Here is an 18,945-nt window from a genome sequence, read left to right on the forward strand (position 1 = left end):
CCCCCCTATTCCTAGGATGTACTGGAACCTTCTACAAAGATGGGAGGGGAAGTAAGGTGGAGCTGCCTGGAGTATTCTGAGGGCCCTGACCAATCCCAAACTTGGGTTGGCAGGGGGCAGGCTCCCTTAAAAACTGCGGGTCAGCCCAGCTGGGGAGGAGAGTTCGGTTGGAAGCCTTTAGATGGAGTGTTAGGCTGTTGTGGACTTTGAGGGAGCTCCCCAGTCTGGTGGGGGGGATGGGGGTGACCTTGAGCCTGAGTGCAGACAGGACCTTTCTCAAAACCCACAGAAGTGTCCTAGCCTAAATGCACTGGGAGCAAGGAGAGGACAGTGGGAGAACACTGCCAGGCGAGAGGACAGTGGGAGAACACTGCCAGGCAAGTCTTCAGGAGAAACAGGTCACAGCCAGGAGGGCTGATGAGTGACACACAGTCAGGGGAACTGGGAGGAATGCCTGAGAGGACTGGCATGGAGCAGTCTGGGATGGGTGCAGAGCCAGTCAGGAGGACTGTGGTTGGACAGGCAGTGGAAAGGGCAGCTGCAGCCAAGAGGGTCGGCAGTGCCTTAAGGGGTGGTACTGGGAGCGGTAGCCACAGATAGGACAGCTAGCACCAAAGACTTCCATTTTTGCTTCACCATAGGGGCCTGCCGTCCCCTTGCCTGCAAAGGGCATTCAACCAGACCCAGCTGAGTTTGTGCTGGGCATGAAACCTGTGCTAGCTGGTCCTGAGAATGATCGCCTGCAAGCATAAGCTGGAGGTAGTAGAGGAGAGAATCTATATACTGGAGTGTATATAGTTCAAGTCCCTACAGAGTTCTTTGATCAAATGGTCCCATATCATCCCTTTCCTATGCAAGTCCAATTCCCCCAATAAAAAAAAAAGCTACAAGGACTGTTTCTTGACTTGGAGCAATTGAAAAACCTGTGTGCCTGGCTGTGCAGGGTGAGACACAACCACATTCACCAGCGGCCCTCACGGGGGAGCTATTGTTATACAATGCAACAGCTGTCTATTATCACTGGTCAAAGCTAAGGCCGTATCCAAGTTACACCGCTCCATAGGTGCGCTTCAAAGTTGGCGCTACTTTGGAGTCCTACAAGTGTGAATGGAGCCTTAAACAGAGATCATCATGGTCCTCAAAGACTGACATAAGCTGCAGCGTTATCATAATGGTGGTTGTTTCCAAAAGCTGGACATATATCGAAATTCAGCTGGTTCAGCAGGAACTGGGAGCGATTTCAATCCACGAGTGGCTTTCCTCAAATCAACTTCTGTCAAACTGACATGTTGAAAAAGTCACACAGCCGGGGTCTGCGAAACCGAAAGGAAGACCGGGTGAAGATGGGAGAAACTGCAGCGGCGACAGCTCAGTGCTGGAAGGGCTTCGTTTTAAGGCAAGTGTAACAATGTGCTAGTATGCAATGCATACTAGCACATTATGGCTTTACCTTTCAGGGAACAAAAAAGAAAAAAAAACCCAGTGGTTTAATACCGCTTTAACCACTTAAGGACCAGGCCCCATTTTTTACACTTGGTGTTTAAACGTTATAAATCTAAGTAATTTTCTAGCAAAAAAACCTGAACTCCCAAACACATTTTTTTCCCAGACACACTAGAGAATAAAACGGCAGTCGTTGCAATACTTTTTGTCACATCGTATTTGGGCAGTGGTCTTACAAACTTTTTTTTGGAAAAAATAAACCTTTTTGATTTAAAAAAAAAAAAAAAAAAAAAAAAATCAGTAGTTAGCCCAGTATTTTTTTATATTGTGAAAAATAATGTTATGCTGAGTAAAGTGATACCCAACATGTCGTGCTTCAAAATTGTGCCCGCTCGTGTAATAGTGGCAAACATTGACACTTAAAAATTTCCATAAGTGAAGTTAAAAATGTCTACAGGTTACCAGTTTTGAGTTACAGAGATCTTATTGCTAGAATTATTGCTCTTGCTCTAGCGATCACAGCGATACCTCACATGTGTGCTTTGAACACCGTTTACATATGCGTTCGCTTCTGCGCACGAGCATGGCGGAACAGGGCACATTAAACATTTGATTTCCTGATAATTGACAGTCACTGGCTCTCTGTAGGCTAAAGACAGAGAACTGAGCAATCAGCGGTGTTTGATCCCTCAGTTCTCAACCTGGAGCCAAGCAGATTTTTTTCCAGGAATCCCAAACTTCTCTTTTAACAATCTTATTTGTGAGAGTTTCACACAGTTTTTCAAGTGCTTTTGCCTTAAAAAAAAGCACCTGAAAAGCTCAAGAAAAATGCTTCCCTTTAATATCAATTAGAGGTCGACCGATATGGGTTTTTCTCTGGCCGATGCCAATGCCGATATTTAGAAATCATGGCGGCCGATAGCCGATATGTGATGCCGATTTTTTTTGGGCCGATATGTTAGGCCGATTTTATTTTATTTATTTATTTTTAATCCCCCTTGATCTAACACACCTTTCCCACTGGGGCGTTTTTTAAGGCGCTTTTGGGCTAAAAATAGCGCCTGTAAAGTGCCTGCAAAATGGCTCCCCTGCAGTCTATGTGAAAGACAGAGTGCTTTCACACTGAGGCGATGCGCTGGCAGGATCTTAAAAAAAAAAGTCCTGCAAGCAGCACGTTTGGAGTGGTGTATACCGCTCCGCCACTCCTGCCCATTGATATGAATGGGCACCACTGCCGAAGCGCATGCAATGCGATTTGGCAGCGGTGCTTCATGGGCGCATTTAACCTCTTCCTTGGCCGCTAGCTGGGTTATATGTGCCCCACTAGCAGCCAAATAGCACCGCTAAAATGATGGTAAAGAGCCGCTAAAACTTGCGTTTTACCATCAACGTCTGCCCGCTCCAGTGTGAAAGCAGTCTTCATAAGTGATACAGAAAATTTCTTACACTTAAAGCGGAGGTCCACCCTAAAATGGACCTTCCGCTCATCGGATTCCTCCCCCCCTCCCGCGCCACAATTGGCACCTTTCAGGGGGGAGGGGGGTGCAGTTACCTGGATAATCCAGGTAACTACACCCACTTCCGGGCTAGCTCTCTGCGGAAAGGGGCGTAGATTACGCCCCTTTCCGCAAGTGCCCGCCCCCTTCCGCAAGTGCCCCGCTGCCTGCTGGGAAACACACAGATCCCAGAGGCAGCGGGGACCGTCCTCATTTCGCAGCGCGGCTCGCGCATGCGCAGTAGGGAACCGGGAAATGAAGCCGAAAGGCTCCATTTCCTGATTCCCATACCCAAGATGGCGGCGGCAGCACTCGAGTGTCGATCTAGAGATCGGCTTCGGGTGCCGACATCGCGGGCGCGCTGGACAGGTAAGTGTCACTATTTTAAAAGTCAGCAGCTGCAGTATTTGTAGCTGCTGACTTTAAAAAAAAAAAAAAAAACGCGGAGTCTCGGCGGACTCCCGCTTTAAACATTTATTAAACAAAACAAACCTCCAATCAGTTTCCTTGTATGTATGATCTAGATTAAAAAAAAACAAAAAAAAACTATATATTAAATAAAAACGGGTAGCCAAACTTTTGGACAAAAAAAATAAAAATAAAGTGTAAACATTGTATCATTTAGTTCTTTTCTTGGCAGTCTGCCCAGAGAGGAGGAAAGACGTTTCTATGACGACTCAGGCAACTCACACTGACTTCTTACAGAAGTCATTTCAAAGTCCCGCTGTAGAATCGGCTTTTTATCAGCAGAATCGGCCGATGCCGATTATTTAAAAAACGGCAAATATCGGCCGATATATCAGCCGGCCTCTAATATCAATGAATGTATTCACACTGGGGCAATGAGCTTTTGTCGTGGTGAAAAAAAATCCTGCTTGCAGCATCTTTGGAGCTTGTTTGGGGAGCTAAAAAAATAAAAATAAAAAAACGGCACCAAAAAAGCTCCTCCCCATTACAATGAATATGAATCACATCAAACGCACCTCAAAAAGCCTCCACTAAGCACTTTAGGTGCAGTTTTTGAGTTACGTCCTTTAAAAACCACACCAAAAACGCTCCATAAGGGCCAGTCCACACCATAGAAACGCAGTGTGGATGCGTTCCGGGTAATTTCTGCACACGCATTTTTGACAAGTTTGACCAGCTTCACCTTAAACAAGGACGTGTATGTTCCAGTGCATTTTTGGTGCCGTTAGGTGTGGCCCTTTGCATTTTTGATGCATTTTACCATGTCCCAGTGCACAAACAAAAGCAGCACGTTCTACTTTCTTTTCAGGAACTGAAACGCACTGGTGTGAACTAGGCCATTGAAAATCATGTAGCCTACTATCCATGCGTTTTGATGCAGAAAAAAAACCCAACACACTGGACTGCATGTGGCATGGACTGGCCCTTAATGCATAGGCGTTTTACTGGCAGTTTTGAAGCGAACAAGTATGAAAGTGCCCTTAGGGAGGAAGACCAAGTATGTTCCTTGCTGGACTTTTGCCTTAAGAGAATAAGTTCACCTTTTGTAACATGTTGCACCCATATTCCACAGATTAGAATGTACAGAGACCTCAAGATCAGCGCCCCTAGGAGAATACAGGCACATCTGTACCTATGGCTGAACAGAGACTAAAGAGTAGCATAAAGAAAGTTGCTCAAGTGCAGAAACTGAAGCCGATCTACTGCAAAGTTAAGACGCTGATTTTGTACGTACTGCAACCAACAGGAGTGGCTGGCCACATCAGTTCCTGCAAACGTGACCTTCGACCTTGTGAGTCCACATACACCCCCGTCTGACTGAAGCAAAGCAGGTACTCGTCCTTCCCGAGCTCCACAGCGCACAGAGCATCCATAGGTTGCTGGGAAAGGAAAGCCAAGGAGGGGTCATTGGGGTTGACCAGGTTTATCGGCTGTCCGTCTCCATGGATGTTTAGCAGGCAGAACCCAGACTGGTAGCCGACGCAAAGCTTGTCCTTAAAAACGGCCATCCACTGGACGTTGCCCGGGGCCAGGATTTCATTGAACTTTTTATGGAATGGTTTAGTTCTCTGGATTTCATAGCAAAGGATCTGGCGCTTGACAGCGACAAACAAACAAGACGAGGGAGATTTCTTTAGTGTCCCAGTAATGATGAGCTGGCAGCCTTTGGACTCCGGTAATTTCATGTCGAAGCTGCCCTCGGAGCCATCCAGAGAAGCCCAGGGGAACAAGTGAACGTGCCGATTCCGACCGCATACCAGGACAACAATCTTTTCTTTGGGGGCCAATTCTATCTGGTATACTTTCTTACAGTCCGCCGCTCGAACAATCACTAGAAAGAAAGAAAACACAGTGTTATACTAGCAACATAAAAATAAAAACGATAAAGGAATAAATAAATGTGTGTTTTTTTTTATTTTAAGGGCTGGCATTGCTGATTGACCCATCTGAAAATATTCTTTCCTGTTTTTTTGTTGATCAAATAGCTTCCTTAAAGAGGACTTCCAGTCAACTGTGAAAGAAATAAAAGTCAGCAGCTACAAAACCTGTGCCTGCTGACTTTAAAAAAAGAACAGCCACGCCCCTGTCCCGCGTTCCAGCGGTGTGCTCACCCCTGCCGGTTTCACTTCGGCGCCGGCATCTCTACTATCGCTACAGCTCTTGGCTTTCACAGCCGGGTGCCCACTGTGCATGTGCGAGCACAGTGGGGAGGGGGGGTTGTAGGCAGGAAGAATTTCCACTTCCGATCAGAGCGGATACCTGTCAAAGTCAGGTACCGGCTTCCCCCCAGCTCCTCAAAAGTGCCAATTCTTCAAGAGGAGTGTAAACTGTTTGCGCTATATAAATCCTGTATAATAAAAAATGCTATAGTATCCTAAATGCAGACCCCCCCCCCCCCTTGCCTCCAAGGCGCATTATTACTCGGCAAATTGTAGGTCACGTGATCGTGCTAGCTTACTGAGCGATTCACGGACCTGCTGGTGGGTGTGCCAAGAGAGCGTGGCATGACAACATTGCAGGAAATTACAATGCCGCCGAGCGGCCGCGTTTCTATAGCAATGAAAAGCAATCAGACCCAACGTCAAGGTCACTTCCCCCTGGTCCTCCGCTGATTGCGAAGAAGGGAGTAACGGCTGGAGGGGGGGTGTGGCTTTCCACAGACACAGAAGATACAGGCACGCTGTGTTCCAGCACAGAATGCCTGTATTAGTAGCAGCATGACACAGGAAGTAAACTGACCATGCTAGCACGGATCGTCAGCCATGCTAGCATGGTCAGCTTACTCTCAGGGGGAAGTGCACAGGCTGGGTCAACCAGGTATTGCAAAACACAGTCAGGGCTCATTAAAATACAGAAAAACCTTGGTTTAAGAGTAACTTGGTTTGAGAGTGTTTTGCAAGACAAGCAAAATGTTTAAATACATTTTTACTTGATATACAACAGATGTCTTGATATACAAGTAGCGTCATGCCACAACTTAGCATAAAAAAGAGAAGAGAGGTGCCTCTAAGTGTAGCAATATGGTTACATTAATTGAAGGTACAACATTTAGAAACTCACATGTTTGATGATTAAAACAGACACATCTAAGTATGCAGGCATCCGGGGTAAAGCTGTCCACATAGACCATCCCACACACCGCCAATCAACGTCGTCCCTTCCACACTGCGCTCCACAAGTGCTTCAAGCCTCGCTTTCAGATCGCTCCACTGCAGGGTAGTCTTCCCGGTCACGATTGCAGACTGACAACAGTGAAAGCCGGCGGTGCAGAGGGCGGTCTATGTGGAAAGCTTTACCCCAGATGCCTGCATACTTCGTTTAATCATCAACTATGTGAGTTGCTAAATATTGTACCTTCATTAAATGTAACCATATTACTACACTTAGAGGTACCTCTCTTGTCTACACTGTAGCTCCTACTAGATTTTGCTTCTAATCATAGTTACATAGTAGGTGAGGTTGAAAAAAAGACACAAGGCCAACCTGTGTGTGATTATATGTCAGTATTACATTGTATATCTCTGTATGTTACGGTCGTTCAGGTGCTTAATAGTTTCTTGAAACTATCAATGCCCCCACCGGTGGAAGGGAATTCCACATCCTTGCCGCTCTTACAGTAAAGAACCCTCTAAGTAGTTTAAGGTTAATTCTCTTTTCTTCTAATTTTAATGAGTGGCCACAAGTCTTGTTAAACTCCCTTCTGTGAAAAAGTTTCATCTCTATTGTGGGGTCACCAGTACGATATTTATATATTGAAATCATATCCCCTCTCAAGCGTCTGTTCCCAGAGAGAATAAGTTCAGTGCTCACAACCTTTCCTCATAACTAATATCCTCCATAATCCCCTTGTGGAGGCTTCCATTTGTAGATGGACGTTTAATGGTAACATAACCCATCACATTGCTATATTCTTTTTAAATGGACTATACTGAAAGACCTATGAATAAATGGTTATGGAAGGAATCATCTGAGTTTCCATTATTTCTTATGGGGAAATTCGCTTTGGATTACAAGCATGTTTCCAGAACGAATTATGCCCGCAATCCAAGGTTTTACTGTAGCAATATTGGAAAATGTATTAAATTGTGTTAAAGAGGCAGTAGCATTATTTTTATTTTTTTTAGAGTTACAAATACTTTAATTTCCGAGTCACTGACCTGCTAATACAAATATGGCATTTTAACTTTACTTGCTGCATTCTTCCTCCAGGGTCAGTGCCTCAGAAAATACTAAAGTATGAGAAAAAGCCAGACAAGTGGCATTTTTAGGGGAGCAACCAATGGCAGCATATTTCTTGAAATGCAGGATTCCTTTAAACTGAATCCATGTTTTGGTGAATATAGAAAAAAGTAACCAGCACACTTTAAGGCCGCCCTTTCAGAATCTTAAACTACATTAGGAGAGTATTGATTTGGCTGCCAGGAATGAAAAGAAAAAGGAAAAAAAAAAACTGTTAGTCCTGAGTCAATCCAAGCTAAAGTTTACACAGGGCTGAAGACTTTCCCAACCCTCATGCGACTATTTTGGTTCTGGCAGGACCAGTTACCAAGCACTAGCGTTGTCACGTTGGAGAAAAAGGAGCAAGTCACGTGATTCATTACAGCAAGTATATACTTCTGAAAGGAAATCGGTGGAGGGGCACAGGGTAGGCGAGTATGTTGAACAGTGGTCAAACATTAAAGTGTCACCAAACCCACATCATAAAATAAACTCTCAATAAATGTTGTATTACATGCTGTTCATACTCGGTCACTATGAGATTCATTTTCTGTATACTGCAAAAAAAACCTAGTTGATCCTGCTGCTTTCTACCTTCCCCTTCTGTCCAAGTCCCCAATTAAATTAGGGAATTTTGCAAAGCAGTGTTGGCTCTTTGCTCCCATAGGGACTGGGTATGCAAGGGGAAATGTCCCAGAAGTAGAATATATAAAGCTGTTTCAGTTTTATTCAGAATCATATCATATAAAAATCCAACACATTTTGAAGGTTCAAATGGTCTCCCCTTCATCCTGATTAGTCTGATAAACACTCCAGATGCTGGACCTTACAATCAAGTTTTCCACCATTTGGTACGGCCATCATACTAAATACCTCTCGATTTTTATGAGTCCAGACACGCTTTGTTCAACAGAACCACCCAAATCAGTGTATTTCACTGTTATAAGCAAAACTTTTAGCCAATCACATAATGCAGACAGGCGGTGATTGGCTTGTCTGTACCATGTGATCACTGTGACCAATCACAGCTAGCAACACAACTGTACACAATGAATGGCATGAAAGGAAGCCATTCATTATTTACAATTGTCGGGGATCTGTTGCAATTGGTCACAGTGATCACAGGGTACCAGCAGCGGCCTGGTACAGCAATCAGTCATCCGCTGTGTCCGGGAGACGCAGCGGGTGACAGATCACTCCGGAGCATGACCCGGCAGGGCTGCGATCAACGGAGGATGTCCCAGAACAATGGGGTTCCTGCCTGGCCATCATTTTACGATGACCTGGGCGAGAAGCAGTTAAAGTGACTAGAAACCAATTTTGAGTATGGAGGTTGAAAATGAAGACCTCATCTCCGCTGCATTGACTGTAGCGCTCCTAAAGGATTTCAAAGAGGGAGGCATCACAGCAACTTCATATCCTGCAGGTTAAAGCAGTTTTCTACAAACCCACATCTGACTTTGATTCGCTATTTTCTAGTGGCACATCACTCCTGGAAAATACTGTTAGCAAGAACTGATGGGTGTGCCTTGACTAAAAATCAGTTTAAGATCTAAGGGAATTGTATTGTTACGTGGGAGCAGCAGAATGCTAAACTCACCATCTCTTGTAACCTCTATTACATACAGTCCTTCTTCTGTCCCAACAGCTATCCGGTCCCGATCTACCAGAGAAAAAAAATAGCGCATTAACTTTTTTCAAGGTGAATTTCAGACAACCCTCTGCTTTCAGGGCACTGGTAAATGAGATGAAAGTTGTAAACCACCAACTATTCTTTTTTCTTAACTAGAAAGGATAAAACAGTTATAGAAAATCACTAAGGGGGAGACTTACTAAAACTGGTGCAGCTGTGCATGATAGCCAAACCTTGTAGCTGATTGGTTTTAATGCAGAAATGCACCAGATTTTGCACACTCCAGCATTAGCAAATCTTCCCCTAACACATAACTTAGCATGACCAATAGTGCACATCTAATACGATCTAAATACATATCTGAATGTACCTATAATAGCTGCTGCCACAATGGTTTTGATGAGAGGCAAAGTGCTATCGTAGGCTTCTTGTGGACAATGTATTACTTTGTTCCGTAGATTGTTCTTCTGTAAGATAGCTTGCAGCCCCTCTAGGATGCCGACCCACTTCCTCTTCTCATGCTCGCTCTCTGTCAGGATGAGTAGGGAGGCTGTGGTCTTGGAGGGAGCACCTAGAAGAGATGCCGTCACCTGGACAGACAAAATCAAAAACTTTTTTAAATTAAACTTTTACTGTGCCTCCAAAAGAGCATCTATTATGTCATTCTGGATACTACAGGCCATGCCTTGATAAACCCAGTATAACCTGTGTGTAGAAATAGACTGCTTGGTACCAAAAGGTGTAAGCTTATATAAATGAATTTGTATAAATAAATTATATATATATATATATATATATATATATATATATATATATATATATATATATATATATATATATATATATATATATTACACACATACATACACTCGCGCGCACACACGCGCACACGCACACACGCGCGCACACACACGCGCGCACACACACGCGCGCACACACGCGCGCACACACGCGCGCACACACGCGCACACACACGCGCACACACACACGCGCACACACACACACACACGCGCGCACACGTAATGCACATCACACTGCATTACATTCATGCTGGCCGGGCACTTTACCCAGATGTATGGAAGCAAAGGAGTGGCAGCGAAGCCACCCGAATGTGTCCACATGACAAGTGAGCCCTGCTGCTTGCCCACAAGCAGGGCTAAATGTAAAAAAACAAAAAAAACAAACAAAAAAAAAAAAAGTTACCTGCCCAGTACTGCGGGCATTGGGAGATACAAATTGTACATCCTTGCAACAGTGAATGGGCTCACAAAATCCCAGGTACCAGGATGCAATTTTTTTTAATCGCCATGGGTACTGGGAATTTGTCGAGCCCGATATGGCTTTTACTGACTATTTCTGTACTCGACAATTCAGTCAGCAGACATATCTGTTGCCAATCAGCTTTCCACTCAGATGATCCAACAGGTAAAACTTGACTTAATTAATCTGTCAAAATGCAAGATAAACACGGCTCGCACGTCAGCCCTGCCAACTAAACAAAGCAGAACTAATTCTTTAATTACAAATTAGATGCAACTCTTCGCGCTTCTGTCACGAACACTACACACCACTGTTGTACTTTTAAGAGTAATGAAAGATTCCACATTACACGTACCCTAAATATGCAGGGAATGTCCTTGCGGGTTGCATGTATGACATCCGATGCCAAGACTGAGCTCACAGAAAACTCTTCATCTCTGATTAAAGCAAACAAACAGAAGAATGTGAATTTGGGAGGGAGGGTTTGGATGTTAATTTGGGTCATCCCTGGAGATCACCTACTAAGCTGTTCTATGAAGTGCGGAGAAACCGCCCACCTTAGATCCACAACCTGGCTGGCGACCACCCCGGGCTGCATGGACTTCCCTTCTGGAACGTCGTACAAGAAGAGCTTACAATCGCACACCACTGCGTACGCTCTCTGCCAACCCTTCTTCACTCCAGTGGGCTTTGGGATCTGTGAGATGAAAGGATTCATTTCAGAAACAGCTTTACAAATGCTATTGTTATTTATATGAATTAGGATTAAGGCAAATGAATACAATCTCACAAAGTATAAGAAGCTTATGCTATTTAAAGTGATTTTAAAGTGTATTTTTTTTCCCCAATAAAAATAACAAACATGTTATACTAGCCTGCTCTGCGCAGTAGATTTTTACAGAGCAGCCCAGATGCTTTTTTTTCAGGTCCCTCTTCTGTGCTCCTGGCCCCTCCCCTCCTGTTGAGTGCCACCAAAGCAAGCAGCTTGCTATGGGGGCACCTGAGCCACAGCTCCCTGTGTCCATTCAGACACAGAGCTGAAGCCCGTTCCCACCCCCTCTCTCCCCTGATTGCAGGACTGACAGCAGCGGAAGCCAATGGCGCAGCTGCTGTGTCTTAGCCAATCAGGAGGGATGACCGAGACACTCATGGACATCGCTGGAGAGAGATGGGGCTCGGGTAAGTAAGAGAGGGAGAATATGCATTAAGAAAAAAAATGCTTCTGACTTTAAAACTCCTTTAAATTATTTGTGGCTGCCCACAGCGAGTCCACATCATAAAAACACTTATGTTTCTGCTGGAGAGACCAATACGTCACTACTTAGGCTTAATGTACACGGGATGGTTTTACAATCTTTCCTGAACGATTTAACTTGACAGTAACCCACGTTTAAAAAATTTTTTTCAAAATAGCCAAAAATGAAAAAAAAAGCCTGTAAACGAAACGTGGCTAAACGTGAATTACCGTGTTTAGCCGCATTTGGCGTCTGAAATTTTGGCGTACGAATTCATTTTTTGCCTACAAAGAAAAGCCTCTAAACTCAACTGCCTAATAACTACATTAAAGGAACCTGTGTACATGTACCATAAGATGACATTGGATGAGTTCAAAAAAATCATCCAACTGCCTCTGAATGTCCGTTTACCAGCAGCAGTGTACACGAGGCCTTAACATTACCCATTTAATACCAAGCCACCTATTGTTTGTTTGTTAGCAGTGACAATAAAATATATGCTTTATCGGGTCCTGCTGGCATTGGGGCCTAAATTCTCTAAAGCACCATTAAATCCTTGGTTGTTTAAAAATAAACAAACATGTTATTCTTACCTGCTCTGTATAGTGGCTTTGCACAGAGCATCCCAGGTCCTCCTCTTCTCGGGTCCCATGCATACTAGCTCATTATGGCTTTGTCTTGCAGGTCTTTTTTTTTTTTCGATGTTGGTTTACAACCACTTTAATGAATAATTAGACTTGCCTTAAATTCTTGTTAATTAGGATTTTGTTGTCTAAAATTTGCTCTTAAGACTTTCATTGGGGGGGGGGGGGGGTGTATTCATTTTTACAACATAGTCTTGAATGAGTTAAGAAAAATACTTTGAGTGCAAATGAACAAATCTTGGTCGCAATCAATGGCCCGTATTTGTGGGAGTATTTTGTAGTATAGCGTCCCATAGAGCTTATGTATCTATAGGCAACACTATCAGTAATATTTTATTCAATAAATTGAGTGCTGCAACCATCGACTTTACTTATTTGTATAAAAGGACTGTTGAGGTCAGCCGTGTTGCTTGTGCTACGGTAATATTTACACATATTAGAGGGATCAAAGTTTTTATTACATAATAAAGCCACTGGGCATTTACTAAAAACAGTGGGATGCTGCATATATCACCCATTGAGGTTGCTTACTCTGACATAGCCCTTGTAGGCAGTCCCAATACCACGCTGTACATCCACTCCAAGTGGTCTCTTGGACTGTTCTGCTGGGATTGGACACACTTGAGGAGAACTGTCTTTACATGACACGTGACAAGAAAAGGGACACACTGGATAAAAAACAAAACAAAAAAACATACATTAAATTTAATTCACATCAATAGGAATCTCCCCTCTCCATGTTGCATTCTCATCATATATAACAATAGAATCAATACTGTGTACTCTTCTCTTGCAGAGCTTGAGTCCTGAGTTCAGACACAAGTATAGCCAAAGCTCTTTTGGCCATAATTGTCATGCGGGTCACAGGAGGGCACTTATTTCTGCTCTACTGTGACCCAGATTCAGCCGCCAGTGGGCTAAAGCCCGTTAGCAGCTGACATCACCAAGCCACTCCAGACTCGGGAGGGATCCCGACAATGTCAGGATCCACCCAGATGCCCAACAGGCAGCTGGCTCAACCTCTCAGCATGCCACTGAAAGCCTGAGCCAGCCACCCCCCCCCCGCCCCTCCTCCTGCCTGGCACTCCAGTGCATGCTGAATGGGCAGAACAAAGAGTGGTGACCGACTGTCGCTGCTCTGAGAGAACCAGAGAACTGAGCGATTAGCGGTTACGTGACTGCTAAGTTCTTAAGATTAGAGCAAGCGCGTAACAGCTTGCAGCACTGGACTGATGCTGTAGCAGGTATGTACCAAATTTTTTTTCCTTAATAAGCACACCCCCCTCCCCCCCAAAAAATGGGGGGAAATGTCCCTGTGTCTTATGATGCAAATACTGACCAGCCCCCCCCCCCCCGTCGCTGTGTCAGAATACTGGCGCTCAGCTTCTCTGTGGAGGAGAGAGGACAACAGGATGTGAGGTGCATCCTGGCAGGGGTATACCAAGGGGGAGCGGTCCACCCCAGGTGCCAAAACATGGGGGGTATCAGTGGTGTCGCTATGGGGGTGACACCAACCTGATAGCAGTGAGAGCCCTGGCTGCTCCCTTTGGTAGTGTCTTTTTTCAGCCTCAACACCCCCCCACGTTATGGCCTGGTCCAGTCTGTCACTTCTTGCCCCTCCCATCGGCAGCTAGTGCTGCAAACTGTGTCCCCAGTCCTCTGGACCCTATGAAAGCCACCCGCCTGGGTATCTGAGGCTGAGAGCCAGCCAGTCGCCCACCGGGTGAGGAGGTTGTGGATTGCAATCCTCCACCGGCTCGAACACTGAGAACTGAGCAATTAACACTGCAGATCACTCGGTTGTCACAGCTCCCTGAGCAGAGAGCTGGTGGCTGTTAGTTACCGTCGCTCTGCCCCTCCAGTGCTCACTAGAGCGTTGGGCTGTGGAGGAGGCATTAGTGGCCAGATCAAGCTCTCAGTGGCTCGCTGAGCCGGGTGCCGGTCCAGGCATATGGGCAGATCCTGACCATATGGTCGTAATCTTTCCCCAGACTGGACCGGTTCTGTGACGTCAGCCCGCTGTCTGCTGAAAACAGGTCAAAGGAGTGCAGAATGAATTGCACTCCTGTTATCCTGAGGATAACAGGAGTGCAGTTAATTCTGCATTACTTCTTTAATTTGTATTTTAAACTGAATGGGTTGCTTTACAAGGAAAGGGTTCACATATACTTTAGGTTGCAAGGTTAGACACTTGGCTATGTTTTGCAGTAGAGGCTGCAGGTTAAAGCGGAGGTCCACACAAAAATTGAACTTTTCCACTTTTCGGAACCCTCCCCCCCTCCGGGGTCACATTTGGCACCTTTTCAGGGGGGAGGGGGGTGCAGATACCTGTAGAATATAGGTATTTGCACCCACTTCTGTGCATAGATCACTGCGGTGATAGAGACAGCAGGGACCATTTGGACAGCTCAGCGCAACTCGCACATGCGCAGTAGGGAACCAGGCAATGAGGCCGCAAGGCTCCACTTCCTGATTCCCTTACCAAAGATGGCGGCAGCATCTGAGGACCGAAGGACAGTTCGGCCTTGGGTGCCCTGGACAGGTAAGTGTCTTTATTTTAAAAGTCAGCAGCTGCAGTATTTGTAGCTGCTGACCTCCGCTTTAAGAACAGGGGAGCAGAAGCAGCAATTATAGAACCTCCTCATTAAGGGCCAGTTCACACCACATGCAGTCCAGTGCATTTTTTTCTGCATTAAAATGCATGGAAAGCAGGTTATATGGTTTCCAATGGCATAGCTCACACTAGTGCTTGCAGTTCTTAAAAAAAAAAAAAAAAAAAAAAAAAAAAGTAGAACATGCTGCATTTTTCCTGCACTGGACTATACTGGAACACGGTAAAAAGCATAAAAAACACAGAGGAACGCACCTAAACGCACCAAAAACACAATGGAACGCACGTCCTTATTTAAGGTTAAGAAAAAAGGAGGGGGGGGATGCACTGAACTGCATCAAAAATGTGCATGCAGAAAATAATCTAGAATGCATCTGGACTGCGTTTCTATGGTGTGAACTGGCCCTAACAACAAAAAATATGAAAGTGCAGACCACCACTTGCAATCATTTCTAACCTTTTAGACACAGTGACATGTCTGAAATGTCCATAATTATACGGATTTCGGTGATGAAAGTACAAACCTTCGCAGGCGTAGCCTTGCCGTAAAATCCCGACCATGAGTGATGTACAGTGGGAACACTGAGTGGGGCTTGTGAAAGTCTTTATCGCTAGCTGATGAGCCTTGGGCTGGAAAGAAAAAGAACACAACACACATAATCATAGTATTTAAGTGAACCTGTTTGCTCCACCCTACATCTGCACAAATGTGATGATCGAAAGACATTCCTCTGCGCCAAAATTGTAGGTAAGGGTTTGAAGAGAGAGGCAATGCTGGGAGAGGACAAACTGCTGCAGGTTTAAAGGGCCTGCAGATACTTGCAGCAGTCCCCAAATCTTCTGGTCTTGGACAAATCTTTAGGTTTGTAGTAGGGACATCCAGAGGTGCCAACATGCGTGTCTTCATCTAGCAGGGTTGTACCTATACAGTTTCTTTTATTGGCGAGTACAAGTACTGAGAATTGTGCTCTAGTACTCACAGATACCAATTACCGGATACCTTTGTGATGCGATTTGATCCCATACAGAATAAATGGGGTCAAATTGCACTGCAAGAAATCGCATGTGATTTGAACAGGAATGCAGTGTGATTCCTGTCCAAATCGCAGGCAGTTTCCCATACTGCTCCTGTGTGTTCCCAGGCTGAAGTCTATAGGATACCATGACTGTGGTTTACAAAGGAGCGGTGGGGGGAAACCGCATGTGATTCGGACAAGAATTGCATGACATTCCGGCTCAAATCACATGCAATTCTTTGCAGTGTGATTTGAGCCCATTCATTTTGTATGGAGTCAAATTGAAGTGCAAAGGTATCTGTTTTAGGTATCGGAGCATTTGCAGTACTTGTGCAAATGCTTAGTATTGGCAGCGAATACCGATACTGGTATCGAGGAAACCCTACTGTTTAGCAAACCTCAACAATCTCCTGCAGTTATTCTGGTTTGCTCCTCTGGGTGTCTGCACTTGAAACATGCAGATTTGGAGAAGACGAGAAGATTCGGGGGTCACGGCAGGTATTTGCAGGCACTTCAAACCTGCAGCTTTTCCACTTTGCCCAGTAACAGTCTCTTTAAAGGCTACGATCGACTTTCTGAATAAGCTACACTTGCATTTAGGGTGCAATGTGTTCAGCGTGCACCCAAACCCCCAAATAGGCCAGCGGGTGGGGGATCCTCTTCCTGCACCCGCTCTCACAATTGGAAAAACAGTGCAGTCGCAGGGCTCTGCCCACACGGTCGTGCCAGTCATTCGCAGTTTCCTGTGAATAGACAGACTGCAAGTACCATCAGCCATTGCGGTGGCTTGTAGTTCTCAATGATCTGTGAGGGCCCTGGTGAGCGCTCTCGTAGTTCATTGATCTTCCTTAAAGCGGAACTTCAGTCATTTTTTTTCCATCTATTAAATCTTCTGCCCTTGTTGTTTAATCTTCAGACAGTAAAACATTTTTTTTTCTGCCAGTAAATCCCTTATACACCCACTTCCTGTTTCTTGTCTGTTCAATAGCCTAGGCTTATGACATCACCTCCCCATCATTCTGCTGAGAGTTTGCCAGGAAAGGAGGGGGAATGAATCATAAGAGGGCCAATGAGAGCTGCAGAGCTGGAGGTGCGCGTCTGTGTAAATCCAGGAAGTTAACACGCAGCAGCTTCAGCTGCCCACCATTGAAATGGTTGCAGCCAGACTCAGTGGCCTGGAGGGAGATTTCTGCAGCATACTTGGCAGGTACAGAATCACGGTATATATAAAATAATATGCAAAGTGGTTGGAGGGAAGCTTCAGAATGGCAAAGATGTTTGTATTACAAATTATGTGAGCAGACTGCAGTTCCTCTCTAACTATTTGACCACTGGGTACTTAAACCCCCTTCCTAACAAGACCAATTTTCATCTTTTGTTGCTCTCACACTTTGAATGACAATTACTCAGTCATGCAACACATTTTTCACACAAATAGAGCTTTCTTTTGGTGGTATTTAATCACCACTGTTTTTTTTTTTTTTGTTTTTTTTTTCAGCAAAAAATAAGACAGAAAATTTAGTAAAAAAAAAATTGTTTCTTTTAAAATTTATTGCAGAGTATTGGCACAGAGTACTGAAGATTATTGGCACAGAGCAGCGCTGTGGGCACTTCACATCCAGCCCATAACACTGCTGCCATCTCTCCCCCTCTCCCTGTACTGATCGGTACAGACAGGGGAGGGAGGAACTGGCGTCATGACGTGACGCTGGTTTGTTTACAAGCGATTGCTCCGTCATTTGATGGAGCGATGACGTGGTAAACGGCCGCTATCAGTGGCCGTTTACCGTGATGCGCCGGGTCCTCTGGACCCGGGTGCCAAGGATGTTCCTGGGTGCGCGCCCCAGAGGGCACGTGGGAGCAAGATTCTGGGAGGACGTCCATGGATGCCCTCCCAAAATAAGCCGACCATGCTGTAGCCGTCTTTTGGCTATGGCCCGGTCGGCATGTGGTTAACCACTTGCTGACACGCCGATATACATCGGCACAATGGCAGCAGTGGGCAAATGGGCGTACCTGTACGCCCCCTTTAATTGGCGGGGCTAGCGGGCTTGCTCCGCGTACAGTGTAACCGTGCCTCAGACTCTGTCTGCTGTTGTCCCGGCGACCGTGTCACGGAGCTGCAGAACAGGGAGATGGCTATGTAAACAAGGCATTTCCCATTTTGCTTAGTGACATGACAGACCACTGCTCTCTGTCATCGGGAGCAGTGATTGCTGTCATGTGTTAGCCCACCCCTCCCCCCCACAGTTAGAATCACTTCCTAGGACACACAACTCCTTGATCGCCCCGTTTAACCCCTTCACTGCTAGTGTCATTTACACAGTAATCAGTGTATTTTTATAGCACTGATCGCTGTATAAATGACAATGGTCCCAAAATGGTGTCAAAAGTGTCTGATGTGTCTGCCATAACGTCGCAGTCATGATAAAAATTACAGATCGCCTCCATTACTAATAAAAACAAATGTATAAAAATGCCATAAAACCATCCCCTATTTTATAGACACTAAAACTTTTGCAAAAACCAATATATGCTTATTGTGATTTTTTTTTTACCAAAAAATGTAGAAGAAAACATATCAGCCTAAACTGAGTAAAAAAAATTTTTTTTTTTTTATATATTTTTTTATTTTATATATTTTTGGGGGATAGTTATTATAGCAAAAAATATTGTTTTTTTTTCATTTCAAAATTGACGCGTTTGTTTATAGAGCAAAAATTTAAAAACACAGATGTGATCAATTACCACCAAAAGAAAACTGTGGGGGTGAAAAAAGGACGCCAATTTTGTTTGGGTACAACGTCGCACGACCGCACAATTGTCAGTTAAAGTGGCTCAGTGCTGAATTGCAAAAAGTACTCTGGTCAGGAAGGGGGTAAAATCTTCCAGGGCTGAAGCGGTTAAATAAATGCCTGCAC

At 44.9% G+C, this 18,945-nt stretch overlaps 1 protein-coding gene across 2 annotated transcripts in view; it reads right to left on the minus strand.

Annotated features, from left to right (window-relative positions):
* The window catches only part of CDC42BPB (CDC42 binding protein kinase beta), a 188,209-nt gene that overhangs the window by 21,803 nt on the left and 147,461 nt on the right, over positions 1–18,945 (minus strand). For both annotated transcript variants that reach the window (XM_077463713.1, XM_077463712.1), the window contains 7 exons: positions 15,533–15,638; positions 12,929–13,065; positions 11,076–11,215; positions 10,874–10,955; positions 9,629–9,848; positions 9,226–9,288; positions 4,642–5,238 (listed from right to left, as the gene is read on the minus strand). In XM_077463713.1, the coding sequence (XP_077319839.1) occupies positions 4,642–5,238; positions 9,226–9,288; positions 9,629–9,848; positions 10,874–10,955; positions 11,076–11,215; positions 12,929–13,065; positions 15,533–15,638 (1,345 nt within the window). The remainder of the gene's footprint in view (positions 1–4,641; positions 5,239–9,225; positions 9,289–9,628; positions 9,849–10,873; positions 10,956–11,075; positions 11,216–12,928; positions 13,066–15,532; positions 15,639–18,945) is intronic.

Source organism: Lithobates pipiens, unplaced genomic scaffold (genome assembly GCF_037356315.1).
Source record: "Lithobates pipiens isolate NorthernLeopardFrog02 unplaced genomic scaffold, aLitPip1_a1.2 Scaffold_30, whole genome shotgun sequence".
Taxonomy (NCBI): Eukaryota; Metazoa; Chordata; class Amphibia; order Anura; family Ranidae; genus Lithobates; species Lithobates pipiens.